Below are 19,605 nucleotides of genomic sequence, written 5' to 3'. Positions count from 1 at the left end.
GCAAAAACCCAAAGAGTGACTGAAGAAATTGAACTAGAAAATGTCATTTGAAGAGTGTTAGAATGTATAGGTGTTCATATGTTAACATTAAATAAATCTCTTAACCATGATGGGAGAGTTTAAGAGCTTGGCAGCTAAACAAAACAGGTATCCTGGGCATATCAGAAACCTACTGTCAACAGAGAGAACCAGTAGATCATGCTTACAGAAAATCAAGAGAAAGCTCACATTAGGGCTCTCCTTCACTGAGGGAAGATCATTCAGTGGTAAACTTATTTTAAAACTCCTCCAATAATTTCTTCACATGAAAAAGTGTTTAAAAAGTAATTTAGAACTATCATTTATTCACTAAAAACTTGGATGATCTTGAGATAAATAAAAATTAGGGAGGCAGTAAACTTGGCGTAATAATGAAAGACAACTTCATTCACATTTACTGGGTTAAGTACTAGATGCAAGATGAAACAGTCTTTTAACTTCATTCTAGTTTTTGTTGCTGTAAAAAAAAAACCCCCACCCCCCATTTTTGATGTTGATTGTTCCTCAAAATGTCTCTCGAATCCATTTTTAATCCATGTAAGAAGTGTGCCAAGCCTTCCTGCGTGGTTTTAAGATTCTAGGTAACTGTGCAGTCCCTGAGGCAGCTGTCTTTCTGGCCCTGACCAAGAGGCAGTTGCCAGCTCCTCATATGATGAACCAAACTTCTCACTGACCTAAGACTTTGGGGAATGGAGAGGGTTCCCCACTGCCAACCCTGAAGACTGTTATGAAGCACCCCTAAAAATAAATATGAAGCATGCCTAAAAATAACTTTTCTATAGTAGCTTGCACCTTAAAAGGAAGTTTCAGTTTTGGCCAGGAGAGGCCCCAAGACAGACTCCATTACAGAAAACCAGGTGTGCATGTTCCAAGTTGGTTGTGTTATCTCCTTTGACTGTAAATTTCTGCCACCCTCCCCTTATCCTTTGTCAATTTAAAAATAAACTACTACTGTAACTTTCATTACAACACAGCCTTCTAATTCTGGGACTACAAAACTTCAGCAGTAAGAATTAAACAACAGGGCAGTTTTGGCAGTAGAAGTAGGAAAGGCTGTTCTACAAGCAGACCAACCTTGACTGGAGTCAACAGGTACTGTGAGAATTAGGATTATTTGCTTTTCATGGCAAAGAATGAATTTTAGGGAGGATTACCTTATGATATGCACATGAAAAACCATTAGCAGCCCCACAGGAGTCATATAAATGCTCTTACCACAATGCAAGGCTGTCAAGTAAGCAGTAAAAAACTACAGAAGGTGTCATTATGGACAGTCAAAGTCTATGTCTACATTCAGTAGACTATAAGGGATAGGAATTCCGTCGGAATTTTGCCAAGACATCAACAACTGCCAGGGGAGTGGCTAGCATAGATGTCCTAAAATAGAACATTCAATCTTTACCATCCCCAGTGCTCCGACCACATAATCTTGGGGTGGCCACATGAAGGACTTTCAAGGACTGGGTGATAACAGCAAAGAAAACATGAGCCCTGGATTTATAGCCAAGAAACCAGGCCATCAAACCATCAATCAAGCAAATCAACCCCCTGAATACAGAAAGAGTCCCTTTGGATATTAGAGTTAAGAAACTTACTTCCTCTGAAGAATTCAGATCTTCTAGGTCTTCCAGCATTCTTTCCACAAACTCTTCAGTCAGCAGGATCTGCAAAAGGGAGAAACAGTAGTTTTATTCTTTTACGCTCCAAGCTTCACCTAATTGCCAAGCAACAGACTCTTTCTTAGTGCACAGAGAAGAAACTGTACTGTTGTTCATACAGAAATTCACAAAGCCCTTGGAGGTTGGTTTGTTTCCTCCCCTAGTACCTACAAAATGCTGCAATTATTAGGGAATCTAGTTGTATCATCAATTCTCTCCCTGTGTCAAAAACTGAAAGCTTTGATTCAGAGAAGAAGAAAAGCTAAGAATTGTGAAGAGAGATCACATTATCTGAAAAGACAGGCAATAGGAGAAAGGAGGTGCTTTTTGTCTGAAACACCATGAGCTAGCCTTAGGCTTCAATGAACTGATAGGAGGAAGAGGAGCAAGCTACTATTAGCCTGCAAACACATTTCCTACCAAATGGGTCAAATAATCTAACCTTCAAAGAACTTCTTTGTTAAACCATGCCTGAAATACCGAGATGTAATCCAGCGCTAATAGACAAAAGATATACCTGCCCTAGCTCAAATCATGTTTCTCCTGCAAGGGTCAGATAAACCAGATACACAAGGGCATTTAGGCATAGCAGCAAAAACCCTTATCTCCTACCCATGTCTTCATCCTCTAGAGTTCCTACTGCATGGCTTTTAAGGAGACTGTACAGTTAGCTATTATCAATAATATCTTTTTCACAGCATTCCTTAAATTCAGCACTGTTCCTGCAGTGGCGGCACCACATTGCACTAGAAATCGCATGCATTTGATGTGCATGATATTAAAGGTGACATCTGCAGCAAATCAACATCACAGGCTGTCATAGCTCTAGGCACCTCATTTAATTTCTTCTGGGATTTAGAAGCTTAGAAGTTGAAATTGAACAAATAGGCCCTGTTCTTTGAAAAATGTTCAACTTGAACTGAGCACCACCTTTTGAGAATATTTAAGAGCTCTGAACAACAGGACACTATGAAGAGACTGATGGCAGACAGTAGCCATTTATTCCCCTATGGGGGGGGGGATTCCCTGTAAGAAAATGATAGGAAAATCTGAGATAACTATCTCTGTTGTTCTACACACATTCAAAACTCTCATCCAAGAGGATCTTTTCCTCCCAGGGAAACTTTCAGCTACAACTAACATGGTAAACAGTCCCTAGAGCAGCAAACAGTCCCTAGGCTATCAAATGGTACTCACTATGAGGCTTTTGAAATGCCACAACACTTCAATAGACCTGGTGGCATTGTGCAAACAGTTCCTGCCTCACTAGCCTGCTGTAACTGGTTTCTCAAGCTAGGACATGGTTCTGCCTTTGTATGGAGACTGTCTGTAAAACATACAACACCCCCCTCTACCTTACAAGTGTGCTCCGCCTTTAGCAACCAATGCTAGGTTTTCTAGGCTCGGGCAAACAGTGGACATATCTGGACAGCAATAACTAGAAATATGCTTTGGGAAAGACCATAGCAGGGTATGAAAACAGCCCTCCTCTGCTGTTTGCACCTCAGCTAGGGATGTTCAGAGAAAGACAATCTCTGAGATTGGGAGGCTCTGTTTGGCTATCACATTATGCAGTGATACACCCATCCTCTATAACTGTGCCACTCTCATTTTAAAGTCATCTAAGCCTGTGGCCCTCACTACATCTTGCAGCACTGAATTACACTAGGCAAGAGGGAACAATGAGAATACTGTGCAAACACAGGAATTCAAAATATAGCAAAATATAGCTTTATTTCTCTCACCCCAAGTCAAGCGAAGGGGAGAGGAGAAACAAAGCTAGGTTTTGCCATCCTTCTCCCTTGATCCAGGTACCCCAAAGGCTATATTTTCAACACACATTGTCTGACTTCTTCAACTATGCTGGAATCCACCGACCTGTCCCTCTGTACACGACTTCCTCAGCCTACAATGTTGACATGATGACCACGGACATGACAGAAATGTGGTAGGTGGCTGAAGTGCCACAGCAAAACAGCATTTTTTTGGGTAGGGAGAGACAATGCTGCTGCAGCTTCTATGGAGGAAAAGCGTTTTGTGGGAACAAGCAGTTTGTTGTTGGAATCCTGCTAATTATTTCACTTATAAAAGTTGCCACCTTAGACCATTCTTGCTGTGACATATTCACACCATCTAAAACCTGAGGAAGTATTTTTTGTCCTTCCGAATGATTGTTTAAGCCACTAAATGGAATCACACAAACTAAGGTTTATTAAATTAGGTTGATGGTCTGAACATGGACCTGGACCTGGACCAGTTCAAGCAGCCAGTTCACTTTCTGGACACCAGTGTGCATCTATGCAATAAAAATACAAGCATCACCTTATACCAGAAACCCACTGCACATTTTTATTCTAACTTTCACCACAAAGACACCACAAGATCCACTGTCCATAGTCAAGTCTTATTAAGAGAACTGCATCTGTTCCAACTTGTTGGACAGGGACTCACACCTTAAGGATTTACATCAGGCATTTCTTAAACTATTAACACCCACCCAATGAAGTGAAAAAGCAGGACCATCAAGGTTATACTTGTATCCAGAAATAATCTACTACAGGAGAGTCCCATAAGGGGAAAAAATTGACAGAACACTATCTGTCATGTACAGCTCACAAGTAAACCATGTCTGCATAATGTCAAGGATCTACAGGCCATCCTGAACAATGATACTGTTTTCTCACAGGTCTTGAGTTGACTTATCCTTGCTTAAAGATAGCTACTCTCAAATTTAAGGTTCTGGTTAACATAGAAAGCCAGGAATAGTTGGGGCTCTGACTACCAGAAGGAGTGCCTCTCCTGCCCAGGGTCTGATATTTGCTGAGATCTTTTTAAGTAGCTGTACATGGACACAGACCCTACTGCAACCCTAGATGCCTGAGTGTTTTTTAGGACAAAGTTGATGCACTATTGTAAGACCGAACGTTAAGGACTCGTGCACCTGCTCATATTCCTTTGTAATATATTGTCACCTGCCAGCAATGTCCTTCTACATAAAGGTCAGTCTCTATTCAAAAGACGAAACGTTTGCAAATCAGACACTAGAAATGGCAGCATTCAGAAACCAGTAAGAGTACATTTCAACATCCCAGAGCCCTGTTACTAACCTGAAAAATTGCATTCTCTGACATTATTTTATAAGGAGACTCCAGCGTGAAATTGTTGAATTAGAACCAAGAAGTCCAAGTCTGTTCAGGCTTGAATACAGACAATAGTTTCCTGTTCAGTACAAATGTTAACTAACAATTGCAAAACTTAGGATAATTATATTATCACCAATTGCTGCTTTTGTGAATGTTTTTCCCCTTCTCTTCAGGTTTATAGTTGTGACAATTTTATGTACTTGTTGCTGTTCACGGCCATTTGGCCCCCTTCTCTCTCTCTCTCTCTCTCTCTCTCTCTCTCTCTCTCTCTCTCTCTCTCTCTCTCTCTCTCTCTCTCTCCCCCCCCCTTCTCTATACCCATACTGCCAACTGTGTATAATACTACATGTATCTGATGAAGTGGACTCCAGCCCACGAACACTTATGCTAATAGAACACTGATGCCATGGGACCCTTTGTTTCCAATTCTCTGCAATGTACCTACCCAATTCTGGACAGACATTGCCAAGAACAGTGCCTCCTTCCCTCCAACAGTGGAGGGGAGGGAGGGAGGCCTGCATCTTCATACTGCTAATGGACCTTCTTATATGAATAGCAGCCAGGAATTTAATGGGGCAAGAGCTTGCAAACTTGAGAGCTGACTGTTTCTTCTCTTGCTAAAAATGGGATGGTGCGGCAGAGTCATTCAAGCTTAGACCGTAGAATCAACCCTATGCTGGTCCCTAGAGAGGCTAAACATGGCTTAATAGTGCCTCTCAACACCTACCAGAGGGTAAGGCACTATTGCCTTGTTTTGCTTCAACAAACCTAGGGGATGATTTGCACAGTGCTATGTATGTACACAAATCTTGAGAAAGTGATAAAACTGCTAAATGCTCGCCTCTGGGTAGCCTTACTAGAACAGAGCAATTGTACAATATATTAAGTCAGCTCTCTAAGTTTGTTCAAGCAACAAGTAAAGCAGTTTGTGGTGGGTGTTGGTAATAGTGTTGGAATGTGCTTGTCACAATCATCACACTTTCCCTGTAAAGCTACACTACTCAAGGGAGACTTGAGGAAATGACACAAAAGACTCAACCTGTATTGTTCCACAAACCTTTAGCATATATTGGTATTCCCAACATGCCACTCAGACTTGGGGAACTTTAAAGAAAAAAATTGTCATTATTTTATTGAACAAGAAATAACTCTTCAAAGGTAATCTCAAAAACTGCATGTCAGAGACCCTTATTTTCTTATGAAATGCTTGGATAAGGATTTTTATGAAGAGAAATCCTTCTTTATCAACGTAACAGAATTTTTTGGGCATGAAACCTACATGAAACCTAAGAGTGATTCAATGCACATCAAAGACATGGACCTTTCAAAAAGGTACATCAAGCTCCCTGCTCTAAAAATAAGAACCCAAGTCAAGGTCTGTTAGGGATTAGCCTTCTGTTAAATATTAAAGAAAAGTAGCTAACAGGAGGCAAAAATGGCTGAATAGTAGGACATTCCAAGGACTGGCTTTGAGTCTGGCTGGTTACAACTTATGTTTGCTTTTTTCACCTGATGCTATGGTTTTCACCTGTTTTGCCACGTTTGTGACTTGTTTCCCTATGCTGTTGCATACCACCTTGGGACCCTACATGACAAAGGGTTAAATAAATAAAATATTTGTTACAACTGTTGCTATTATTACTGTTATATAGCCAAAGCTTGAGAATAACTTGACAGCAAGGGTGATCAACAAAATGGGAGACCTAAGCCTTAATAGTGACTTCAATGTGGAGCTTCTCACTTCCCATGCCAGGCCTGGTTCAAGTGCTGTCCTGCATACTTGCTTGACAAGCCAAATGCCATGCACTTTTGAAAGCAAATTTTGAATGCGGTATGAGCAGTGGCTGCTGCAATTTCTTGTGTATTTCTTCCCAACGATCACATATGCAGCTACACTTAGACAACACCAAGCGCAGAATTAGTTGTTACCACTACCTAAAAGGCAGCACCCGTTTCTCACAGTGGCCAGCTCCTGGGAAGATGGCAAACACAACATAAAGGCAAGAGCCCTCCAACACTGTTGCTCCCAAGAATATTGTTGTATTCACTGGCATACTGCCTCTTAACATGGCTCATGGGCATAGCCGGGAGGGGGAAGCTGCCTCCCCCCATCAAGTAAATAAATAAAAATACTTAACTAAAAGTAGAAACTGTAGAAATATTTTTGACAGATTTTTCCGAGCAAAAGAAAGTAATTTAAAACAGTTGTTGAGACATTTCATTCCAAATCTGCCAGACAGAGCCAGACAGAGGATGATGACAGGTGGGTGTCCTGCCTCTCCCCCCTCCCCCAACATAAATCCTGCCTATGCCTATGGCATGGCTGTTTCATACACCCATTACGGCTTACACCTGTTGACATGCCTATGCTCTGCAACAAATGGGAAGTTAAATTTTATTTGGAAACAGGTAACACACAACAACATCAAGAGGAGACATTTTTTACACTGCTCATACCTGTAGGGATAATCAGGCATGGCAGCAGTCTTCTTTGGTTATTAGATTTTTATCATTGTCTAAATTGTAGGAAGTGACTGTGTCAAGGAGGAGAATTTTTGTATTTGCGGGAGCTCCTTATAGGGGAAAGTATGGTTCCAAAATGTGCTGGAAGCCTCCATAGATATTAAAGGCTCCCCCACTAGACACAGTCACCTTTTACAAAGTGGAACACGATAAAAACTGATGAAGGCCAGAGCTAGAATACTCATCCCTAACAGCCCCTGTTTCCTTACCCACATTTCTTACGTCTGAAGGCAGATAGTGTTGCTATTTTTAATACCTTAATAATAGCTGGGAGGGGGTGGCAGGGGAGATCCAACCAGAATCATAGAACGGGAGTGTGTTTTAACCACTCTCTCCACACCATTCTTTCTGTGGGTCAAAACATGCAGATATTATAAAGGTATTAATTTCTGCCCAAGACAAATGACAGCCCCAGGGAGAGGCATTATCCCTTTCCTCTTACACTGTACTTTCAATGGGGGGAGGCATGGCTGTGACTATTAAAATACTGTTTGAAAAACCAGCTGCCTACTGTTGTATCTAGTCTGGCCCTGAGCTGTAGAACTTTTCTCACCAGCAGCATAGTAACATCCAAAAGCAAAACCATGTTACAAAAGATGGCTAGACATGTTAAAGAGACTGTAAATTACAGGACTGCTTTTCAAATGAGTTTTCACCTAGATGAAGGTGAGGCCAGGCTCAGTATTTACAGCAAAATGAACATTTGTGCCAGTTTCAAAATAATGATGTTCGCCATTTTTCTTACCTTTCACATTACAGCAGTGTTTCCCAACCGGTGTTCCGCGGCACACTAGTGTGCCGCGAGATGTTGCCTGGTGTGCCGCGAGATGTTGCCCGGAGGGAGGTGGGCGAGGGTGTTTGCTTCCCGGAGGACGGAGCGAGGGCGCCCCCTGCTGGGCCGGGGCTCGCTCTCCCCAGAGGGTAAATCTGGATCAAATGGAGCGAGGGGCGGGCAGAATTCTGGGGGCCACTGATGCCCTACAGACCCCCCCAAGTCCTCCGGGGCGCGCGCTCTGCTGGGCTCTTTTCGGTCGTCGTGCTTGTGGGAAGCCGCCCCTTCCCTGGGCGACGCGCCGCCTCGCGACTCCGGAGTCAGTCCCGCGGGCTCTCGGAGGGACTCGCGAGCGACGGAGGGACCCCCGCGCAGCCCCTGCTGCAGCTGCCCGGCGTGGAGCGCGACGCGGAGCCGGCCGGGCTTGGAGGCGCCCAGGTAGGGCCGAGCCGGGCGGGGGCGGGGAGGTCTCGGTCTGCTGCGGGCGCAGGAGGGCGAGCGGGAGAGGGGGAGCCGTCGGGTCTCCTGGAAGGAAGCGAGGCGGCGGCTGAGGGGGATGCAGCCCCGTCCCCAGCAACAGGCGCTCCTCGAAGTGAGGCCACAAGTCGGGGCTCGGACAGGGCCTGGAAGCAGCGGCTCCGGCTCTTGGGAGCGGAGAAGGGGACTTCGAAAGCGGCCTGGAGGAGAAAAGCCCCGATGCAGCGAGAGCGGGGAGCGTGCTGCCTTGTCCAGGCCTCCTCGCTTTGTGCCGTCCGCTGCCGGGAGCAGGACACGGGGGCTCCTCGTTCGCATGCTTTCCCGGGTGATCGGTGAGGGTTAGGGTTAGGGTTAGGGTCCCTCAGTCCCTCGCTTTGCTGCCTCCTCCCCCCCACCCCCCAAAGCTTGGAGGTTCCCCGGCAAGGGGGAGGGAAAAAAATTGAAAGTTACACTTTCGTGCGTCCCTCCCGGCGTGACGCTGCGCGCTGACGTCACGGGGCTGTAATGGTGGTGTGCCTCGATATTTTTTTCATCAAACAAGTGTGCCTTTGCCCAAAAAAGGTTGGGAAACACTGCATTACAGTATATTGTTAGATGTAAACATACAAATTCAGAGTGGGCAAGCAACAACGATGCATTTGCAAATGCCTGTTAAGCAGATAAAGACACAATGGAGCCAAGAGAGGGGTGGTCCTTTAATAAAGCAAAGGCACTGGCAAATGCATGTGTTCTACTACATAAAGAATGAAGCAGCCATTCTATTATTTCAGGAAAGGGACTGTCTTAATGCAAGTTCTGTCTTAGCTTTTTAATGCTTTGACTATTCCTAACACCATGGACTGACAGGTGCTGGAAGAAAACAGGAAGAAATGGAAAATGCTGTTTTAATAGCTCCAATGCTATTAAAATTTTTGTATGTGGTTTCTATGACAGAAAGCCCATTACACAACACTGGATAGGCTATTTGTTTGACCCAGCATGGCTGTTTTAATGCTCACCTGAAGCATTCACTCTGCCCCCAGGAAGAGGTTTGCCTTAGCAATATCTTCAGAAAGAGGTGCTGATGCTTTTGGCAGCCATTATTCCAGAGGAGGTGAAACCGTTGCTGGAAGCCTTTGATCATGTACAGCATTAGTATGAGTGTTACACATCAGAGACACTGCCACAGTAACTAACATACAAACAGAAGCTTAGTGCTAACAAATGAGACTTCTTGCTTGCTTAGCATCTTTGTGGCTCAAAGTGATTTTCTCATTGAACAATACCGGAGACAGTGGAAGGTGTTAGGGAATTAAGCTAGGCTGACACAAGGAATCCTGAAGTTTCAGCTTTGTGTAACTGATTAGCAGGTATAAAAAACTTGTAGAAAAGTTTTCTTCATGGGCTTTAATAAAGGTAAAGGTAAAGGTACCCCTGCCCGTACGGGCCAGTCTTGACAGACTCTGGGGTTGTGCGCCCATCTCACTCAAGAGGCCAGGGGCCAGCGCTGTCCGGAGACACTTCCGGGTCACGTGGCCAGCGTGACATCGCTGCTCTGGCGAGCCAGAGCCGCACACGGAAACGCCGTTTACCTTCCCGCTGGTAAGCGGTCCCTATTTATCTACTTGCACCCGGAGGTGCTTTCGAACTGCTAGGTTGGCAGGCGCTGGGGCCGAGCAGCGGGAGCGCACCCCGCCGCAGGGATTCGAACCGCCAACCTTTCGATCGGCAAGTCCTAGGCGCTGAGGCTTTAACCCACAGCGCCACCTGCGTCCCCCATGGGCTTTAATATGTAATGCTAAAAAACCTCATATTTTGTGGCCAAAAAAACTTAATTTGCTATGAGATTATTATAAAATCTAAATAATATTAAGTTGCACTCCTCCCCCCAATACTATTTGGGGGAGCATAAAGATTCCTAAACAATCTGGAATTGTGTGTTGCAAGTTGGTGTTAGGGAGCTCAGCAAGTTCTGAGCTTTAAAAGGTGGAGAAAAAGGTATGCAACTGCAAGAGAGTATTAAAAAAGACATTGAGGAAGAACTATGAGCTGTACTGAGGGCAGAAGGCTCACTTTGTGACTAATGAATGCTCTCTGTATGAAAAATGGATAGTACATGCATCAAGTACTAGCAATGGTAGTTTTTTTGGGGGGGGTCCAAACTTTTGGTGTGGAAGCTAAATCCAAACATGACAGAAGCCTTATTTTGGTGTTCAGTCACCTCACATGTAAGCAAAGTGGGGCCAACCGTTGAAATCAAACCATGAAGTCAAACAAAATGGGGTCTGTAGTCACTGCAAGTCAGCTCATCAGTGACAGCTGCAAGCCCCACTTCCAGCAGGGACTGGTTGCACTCATGAGATCCTGTGTAGAACCAATCCCAGAAGCGGATTTGACACCAAATAAAAGGCACCAAATAAAAGCCCCCTACCAATGCAGCTGTGTCTTTTTACCTGCCTTACACCTGACATGTGACATCAAGTGTGGGGAACGTGGACATGGATTGGGGAAAATTGCCTCCAGAGGTGTCTCACCACTGCTGTAATCCATTGGACGTGTGGCTGTCTTTCAACAATGTTCACTGAGACAGAGTGTGTGCCTATTAACAGATACTGACTGCCAGGGATTTTATTATTTCAGAGTTAAAACATCTAGACTGGATTTCAGTTTGCTTCCAAGGTTTTGTTTGTTTGCTTTTACCAGAGAAGTGAGTAGTTTGCTTCCAAGTTAAATGCAAAATACAGGGTTATGTTTTGTTTTCCTTTTAAAGCCTTAAACAGGCTAAGGCCAGGGTATCTAAGAGCAGCCCTGCTGGATCAGACAAGGGGATGAGCTGCTTTTTCTTGCTCAATTCACCTTCACCTTGGCAAGATTAGTACTTAAAGTGGAGCTAATCAATTCTTGGTAAACACACCTTGTTCCTGTAGAAGTATGACTTTAGGGTTTTTGGCAGCTGATTTTCTGTAAGGTAGTAGTAATAGAAGGAAAAGGTGCTTTGGAAACATGAGTGCCATATTTCCAAAGAAGGCATACAAAACACTGGTTGACCTCTGTGTCAAGATTCAGAGAGCACAGCTGGATTGCTGACTGCTAAAAGGTTTAAAGATCTTTCTATAAGGATGTACATTATATTTAATTTATAGCTGAACATTTACATTTCATCAAGTTCAGAATCAAGAAAAGTCCAACCTGGATCTTCCTTAGTTCAGTCACATGCTCACCTTCATATCCACATGCTCACATTTACATCCATCCTTGCTATCTTGATTTCCTGGTGGTTTTTACATTAGGAAACATAATATAATCCTCTGCATGTCTACTCAGGAGTAAATCCCATTTTGTTCTGTGGAGCTTATTCCCAAGTAAACGGGCAAAGGCCTATAGTCTGAATCTTACTACATTCTCTTTTGTTATTGTTATCCAAAACATGCTTTCCATTTAGAGCCAAATACCTTTATGCTTCTGATGAGGAGTCAAAAGCACTTGTTTAGAGGTCACATTTTTTACACTTTCATACATCTCCCACTTCCTTGCTAGACAAAAATGAAACACAGTAAAAGGGCTGGGTATGAGTAGACACTGTTAGGTACAGAATTGAACAGGGAGTAAATATGGTTGGGTGTCCAGAGTACACCCAGGCCCAACAAGGATAAGCAACTGGTAGTTTAGTTCTTTGTTGGCAAAACACTCAACTACATCAGCTCCTAAGGTGCAAGGGATATACACAGCACTCCTACTAATTAGCTAGCTAGGTACCTACTTCTTCAGACTTGTACTCTGGCCCAGACAGTTGGAGCAACCATGCCCCTTCCAGCTCACTTAAGCCCCCTCACACAAGCAACTGGCGACTTCACCTACACAGCAGCTCCAGCTGCTCCTATCGCTTTAAGCCCCTCCTTGTCCTTGGAGACAGCAGGGGAGGGACAGAGGAGCCCCCTGCCGCTGCCTGCCCGCCCGGACTCTTCCTCTTCCTCCAACCCCAGCTCCTACCTCACAGGTGGAACAGAACCCCACAAATTGCTGGCCTCTTTCCCTGCCCCATCCTCCTACCCCCGTGCCTTCTCTGCCCACCCCTTGGGACTCCTGCTTGTCCCCGACATTGGGGAATTCTTTATCTGATTATACAAAACCTCTGCTGAGGACAAATGTGCTCTTCCATCCCTCCAAACATGGGTTGTGCCAAGCTGCTATTTCATTTCGAAAACTAAGAATATTATACAACTACAGGTTCACCTACTAACCTGCTTGCTCTAGGCCCTAACTACTCATTCTAGCTTTCCTATATCTGTCAGCTATGTCTAATTATAGGGCAGGTAGCAGCAAGAAGGACGGCCAGAGGTGCATGAAACTGGGTAAGGTTATTTCCAAAAATGCCACACCCACAACCAGCAAATGTAGATCATTCTTTGTCTATTCTGAAAAGGGTCTGTACTTTCAGTCTGTGCTTTCTTAACAGCCGGAGCACTAACTGAGAAGCTATACAGGGCTCTTCAATACATTCCCACATGGACAAATCCTAAAAAGCCATTATCTGGAGCAAATATTCAGAGGCCACAGGCATTAGTACAAGACCCAGAACAATGGACTAGATCCTTTGAGTGTCTATCCTAAATCATTAGTGTGCTGGGAAAGCGAATCCATTTCTCAGAAAACAAGCTGACAGGGACTTCCTACAGCTCTTCAACATGTTCTAAAAGTGTATCAGGCTCATATGCCTTAAGAATTTATTTTTTTAAAAAGTTCATACCCAGCCCAATTGTGACACCTACAGGAGGTGAAGGGTTCTTAGGAAAGAAATGCATCTTGAAAAATGTGAGGGGGCAGAAATGGCCACACATCTAAACTTCCTGTCCTTTTCTTAACTAGTTGTAGATTATATACACAAAGCTACAGCCTTTGAAAGTATTTCAAGACGAGAAAGAGTCCCAACCTAACTGTATCTTGTGAGATACAGAAGCCATGCAGAGTTCCATCCTTCATAGGCATGGATTTCACTCAGTTGTTTCAAATAGTTCCTCTATTTCCTGCCGCCACTAGCTCATTCTAGAGGATGTACGCAGTTATGATGGCAGGATTTTAGGAAGGGTGAAACATACCCAGTGTACAAAGGGGCCGGGAGAAGTGCTGTCATTTCTACGAATTCATGTTCTGGATATCTTAAGAAAAAAACTCTTAAATCAAAAGTGTGTTACATTTTCATGTTAAGGGAAGAGGAATTCTATGCCTCTCTGCTCAAAAACCAGGCCTCTTCACAAGAGCGCCCCAGGCGAAGATCATTTTGCAAGATTCCCATTTCTGCAGTTTTGATTTTCCTTTTGAGTTTTTCAAGGGTTCAAGTATTGTAACCTTATCTTCTAGGCTGCATTGTGCTGTTCAGAAACAGTAACTACAAGAGGTAGCTGCATTGCAGTGGTAAGAGAGGGAATTAGAGGGTGCAGAGTTTGTAAAATGTTCTGGGATTCTGGGAGAGAAAATTGCTGTTTACACAGAAGAGAGTATTAGAGACTGCCATTACTTTTTGGCTTTAAATTCTCTTTCCTAAACACTTCAAAAGAAACTGCAGCAGAATGCAAAGGCCTCCTTGGCCTAAAAATAATATAGCAAAATGAAGTGAAGAAATGTTCTTTTGGGAAGAAGGAAGGAGTGACTGCAGCAAGATGGAAAGAAGATGAGAGGGCTCTTACTTGTAACCAAGGCCCATGTGCTGCATACGGATGCTCCTCTGTAGCAAAGGCCCCTTCAACTCCTGTTGACACAAAAGTGATTGCTGTGTCTCCCGTAATACTTTTGTATGTAAAGTGCCGTCCATGTAATAGTCTGCCCCTGGAAGAGTAAATATAAACACTCATAAATGTGATTTCTAAATCCACAGTATCATCTCCATGTAACACACTGCTATATCATAAGCACTAAACTACTCAAGTCTCACAGCAAGTAAGCACATTACTCTAAATTCACAGATAATAAAAAACTAAGGCATAAGTGGGTGAACATAACATGACCACAGTGACCTATGATTAAGGCCCTTGCTGACTATTTTAGCCCTGGGTTAAAAAGAAGACGACGACTTACATTTGACCTGTGTTTCAGTTTCAATACTGATGAGCATAGTGCAGCCTCATGGTTTCACACCACAGGGAATTAGCTTCTACACTACTGAGTGTGTTATAAGGGAGCTCAAGTGAAAGCAATTCCATACCAAAACTCCACTTTCGATAACCACACCCGATTGTACTCTTCCTCACTAACTGCAATACACAATCTTTCATAAATCAGTCAAATCAGCTGACAATTACTTAGGATTCTATCGATACAGGGCTGTATATTGGACTAGATTATGATAAAAGCAGTGCCTTGTGTACCAGTGCATTATTATTAGCATGTACATTCACAAGTGAATGTTACATGGACAAAATGCCTTGTTAAATGGCAACAGTGTGCTTGAGGTGACAGCAGCAAGAGGGTGGTAGTTCACAGAAAGCTGTAGCTCACATAATTATAGAGTTGGAATCGACACCGAGGAGCATCTCATCCAATGCCTTGCAATGCAAGAATATGCAGCAATCCCATACGGGGTTCGAACCTGCAACCTTGGAGTTATCAGCACCACGCTCTAACCAACTGAGCGAACCAGGCTCACTACTCACCTTAAACAAAGTGGAATCAATGCTCCTGATTCCTGGTTGAATTTCAGGTGCACACTCTCAAGCTGTCTTGTGCGAATCAACTCATGAGGAATAATTGTTGCCGAGCTTTCACTTTCTAGGCTGTCCTTCCGACTCCTAAGAGAAAAAAAAAAAACATAGGCGTGAATTTAGAGCCCAAGACCAATACCCTGCTTTACATCACTTTGTAAAGAAGATTTTTATTAATGGCAAAGGCAGACAGCTGTGCCCTGGAAAATGGACAACACACTTTTCCAACAGAGAGGAGCATGGCTGTATGCAACCATCCTCAGCAAATGTACACTATGTTCTACCCTCCAACTTAATATTCTAGTGTATCACATGCAATTTTGATCCAGTAATTCTGGCTCACAGGCAGCTTATTCTCCAGCTCTCTAAATAAATAAATAATTAAATAAATATATTTTTTTTATTTATACCCCGCCCTTCCTGGTTCAGAAAACCGGGCTCAGGGTGGCTAACAACATATTTAAAACACTTAATTGATGCAAGAAAAAACAGCATAAAATACAATATAAAATGTGAATAACAATAAATTCAGAATTCAAAAATCAATTTAGGGGGGAAATCCATCCAAAAATCCATCTTCATGTGTTCCAAAGTGGTAACAGTAAGCATGGGGGGGTGCAGTAGGGTAAAATGTGCTAGGTCCACCACTATTGCCTCCAAACCTATGAAAGCATTCCAATACACACAGGAAGCCAGTACAGATACAAAAGCCTTCCCACTGCAGACAGACATTCTCCTTTCCCAAGGCAGAAGGCAAAAAAATAGAGAGAGGAGGGGTGAGGGATGAAACGAACACACTTGTAAATATTCATAATATTGCCTTTTCACAGTTAAAGACCCACAGACATATTTTCCAGAGGATTTTTCACTGCGCAGCCTAGCCAGATCCTATCACGGATGGCCTATTTTTACAGGAATCTTATAAGGCACTGTGACTATCCTCTTCAACGTAGAAACAACCTTTCTGCCAATTTTATTATCATAGTGAGCTAGAATCAGTGTGAGAAGTTACTGATGCCTCTAGACATCATCTGTGATGATGGAGTCACTAAAGGAAGAATGACCATGTCTGTGAACACATAGTATTGATTCAAATATACATTCACACACAACGGTACCTGAAGACTTGAAACGACTTCCTAAGTGGTACTCAACTAGTCTGGTTGCCTTAGAAGCAAAGTTTCAAACACTGTTATGTGGAATTTTAAAGAGATCAGGTCAGTTCTTACAGTACTGCTTGATTTACATATGGGAATTAGTGAAGGTGTATATCAGGAGCACAGTCTGAAGGCAGTCTGAGGTCCAAACACAAGGTCAGAAGGAGAAGCAAGATCTGAAGGCAGTCTCAAGTCCAAACATCTGGGTGGTAGCGAGAGGTCCTAGCAAACAGTTTGGTAATCAGGGGATATTTAAGTCTAGGAGCTGGTGCACACATTGTTCCAGGACTCTGTCTAGAACTGAAGGCCTTTAAGCCTCAAGTCTTCAGAGCCCTGACTTGTGAAGAGTGGCTTATTCTCAAATATCTCTTTGCTCAAGTGAATACTTTATTCCTCAGGCAAGTACCTGCAGCTGGAGATTGACCAATTCTGCACCATTAGGTATCTACACTCCTGAGGACTAGGTGGCCACTTGGCATCTGTCTCTACTGTTCTCTAGATATTGCTGGACTCTAGCTCCTAATATTCCTGGTTATTGGCCACCCTGGTTGGGGCCGATAAAAGAGCCCTACAACATTTGAAGGGCCACTGGTTCCCTACCCTGATTTAGATGACTATAATCTAAGGGTGAAAAAAGGGAATAAATCTCTCCATGCAAATAGTGAAGAAAGATGTGAACAAACCCCTTTGTGATTTCATCTAAGGCAAGCATGGGGAATGCTTTTCAACAAAGGGCCACAGATTCCCGTGGACAACCTTCCAGGGTGTTCATGCCAGTCATGCATACAGCCAGATCCAAAAGCAAGTAGAACAATGGATGTGACTCTTACCTTTCTTATAACAGGCTATATCCCAACTATGTACAACTCAGAGATTTCTGCACATCTCCACTCTGACAACCAATAGAAATGGCAAGGACACATTCCTCTGAGGCAAAAGCACTTGATCAGGGTACAGAGCAGGGCTGGTGAGAAATATGGATGGGGAGAGAGGCCAGAGATTCCCCACCCAATTTAATGAACCCTGGCAAGAAGTGCAGAGGAGGATGTCTTCCATGACTCACTGATTTATTCCAGCCCACCATTTCAGAACTGTTGCCATGTGGGTCATAGAACATTCAGGTTGATACAGCTGGAACCTCTGGAGAAAATATATTTCACTCCCCGCCAAATGCTTTCAAACTAGATAGGATACAGAACCGCACTGATGTATAGCTGGGCCTTTGTTTTTTGTTTTTTAAAAACCCAACCATAGCATGGAGCAGACTCTTGAATAATGAGTTTGGCAGTTTACCATTTTGTTCTAAAATAACTGAACAGCCAATTGACCACTAAATTAAGCTTTCTTGATCTATAATGTACATTTAGCAAAATTATCCTGCTACCCACACATTCTATCTATCTGACACTAACTCCTAAAAGAAGCATATAGTCACCAGAAAAATATCAAATTTTGGCTGTGAGTCGTGGAAGACTTGCTCCCTGCCTTACTAGCCTGTTCCACCTGGCTTGGGAGGGCAGAGCCCTGACTGACTCCAGCTACAAAAGCTGAGGCTGCTGAATAGACTCTTGGGTTGGGGTATTGTTCAGGAGGGATTGTTGGGGTTTTTTTTGGTGCTGTTATATTATTTTTTGTATGTTTATGTTTACATCTTATTTACATCTTATTCATGCAGAAATTGTTCAATAATGGTTGTGTACTTTTGATATGCTTTATTCATTGTTTTTGACTACTTTCAATATGTTTGTAATTATGTAAATCTTTTCACGTGTAAGCTGTCTTGAACATGGTTTTAACTATGGAAAGACGGCATACAAATTACCATATTTTTCCGTGTATAAGACTAGGGGTTTTTTAACCAGAAAATTAGGTTTAAAATTAGGGCTTGTCTTATACACAGGTAGTGCTAAAGAGTGTTTTCTTAATGTGGAGTCTCTCAAAATAGGGGGTGTCCTATACACGGAAAAAATACGGTAAATGGTGATGGAGAAATTTTTCATCCATAAGTTGCAAGCTAAGAAAACAGTTGCAAACCTTATGGACACTGGAATCAAACTGTCTTTATTCTGTAGTTATAATAAAAAATGAGATTAAGTATTCACCGTAATGCTAAAAAAAGGGCAGAATTCATGCTTTTACTCTGATGCTCCAACTGTGACAATATATTTGGCTCTAGTGTTGAAGCAGTAATAATGGCAGCTGTGTGTTTCTCTAGACAGCAATTTACAAGTAAATTTACAAGTTTTGGAGATTAGGCTCATATTATGTTTTTGTATGAGGTCCACTGCTGAGAGAACCCTAAACCACAGGAGTTCTAGGGCATAATGGAAATAACTGTATCCACTTAGATTTACTTAGCCGTGCTTCTGTTTACAAAAACCCCAGATAGAACTGTTCTTACTGTAGATTGTGCTCTAGTGTTAACTTGCCCACATGAATTGTACTTCAGTGCCAACTTCTCCATCGCCAAGCCCTAATCACAAGATCAGGTTAATTCATCTTACTGAGAAGGGGATTGCTACTGACCAGAGCACCAAACTACACATGAAACAACAGTGACCAGAATGCAAATGCCATGTTGTCCAAATGCAGTGTTATGCATCCAGAACCGCTGTAGCTGGGTCCACAGAACGTCATAGATCAATAGAATATTCCGTACTATTGCATAAAGGTGTCTCTGCAGTTTCAGAAGCCCGTATCTTTTTCTGGCAAGAGTGTAGCTGCACCACTATCAACAGCATATGCTGTGTATCTGATCGCAGCTATCCCTGGCTTTTGCGGGAGATGGGAGAAGGGACAGAGCATGCGGCTCTTGTGGGAGGAAAGCCAGTAGGCTTGCTTTTGCTGAAGCCAGGAGGGCAAGAGGGATCGGTGCGCACCGATCCCGCTTGCTCTCCTGGCTTCAGGGGTAGCCCCGCGAAGCCTCCTGAGTGAAGATGGAGGAGCGTTCCCTCTTAGCTCAGGATGCTTTGCGTTCCTTTCTTATTTCTTGTTTTCCTCCCCTAAAAACTAGGTGCGTCCAATTGTCTGGTGCATCTAATAGAGCGAAAAAATACGGTACTTTTCTTTCTCAGAAAAACGAACAGAACAGATTTAAAAGTCCATGAACCCTCCACATGCCTTTTGCTGCTGCAATTTCCTCCTTAAAGCTCTGCCTGCTCC

The 19,605-nt window shown here is 43.2% G+C and overlaps 1 protein-coding gene across 2 annotated transcripts in view; it reads right to left on the bottom strand.

Moving 5' to 3' along the window:
• The window catches only part of SUFU (SUFU negative regulator of hedgehog signaling), a 68,744-nt gene that overhangs the window by 8,461 nt on the left and 40,678 nt on the right, over nucleotides 1-19,605 (bottom strand). For both annotated transcript variants that reach the window (XM_081911599.1, XM_081911600.1), the window contains exons 9-11: nucleotides 15,239-15,373; nucleotides 14,276-14,414; nucleotides 1,635-1,703 (exon numbers count right to left, since the gene is read on the bottom strand). In XM_081911599.1, the coding sequence (XP_081767725.1) occupies nucleotides 1,635-1,703; nucleotides 14,276-14,414; nucleotides 15,239-15,373 (343 nt within the window). The remainder of the gene's footprint in view (nucleotides 1-1,634; nucleotides 1,704-14,275; nucleotides 14,415-15,238; nucleotides 15,374-19,605) is intronic.

This window comes from Podarcis melisellensis, assembly GCF_964234715.1.
Source record: "Podarcis melisellensis genome assembly, chromosome: 5".
NCBI classification, from domain to species: Eukaryota; Metazoa; Chordata; class Lepidosauria; order Squamata; family Lacertidae; genus Podarcis; species Podarcis melisellensis.
This window is presented reverse-complemented; position numbering and strand designations above follow the sequence as displayed.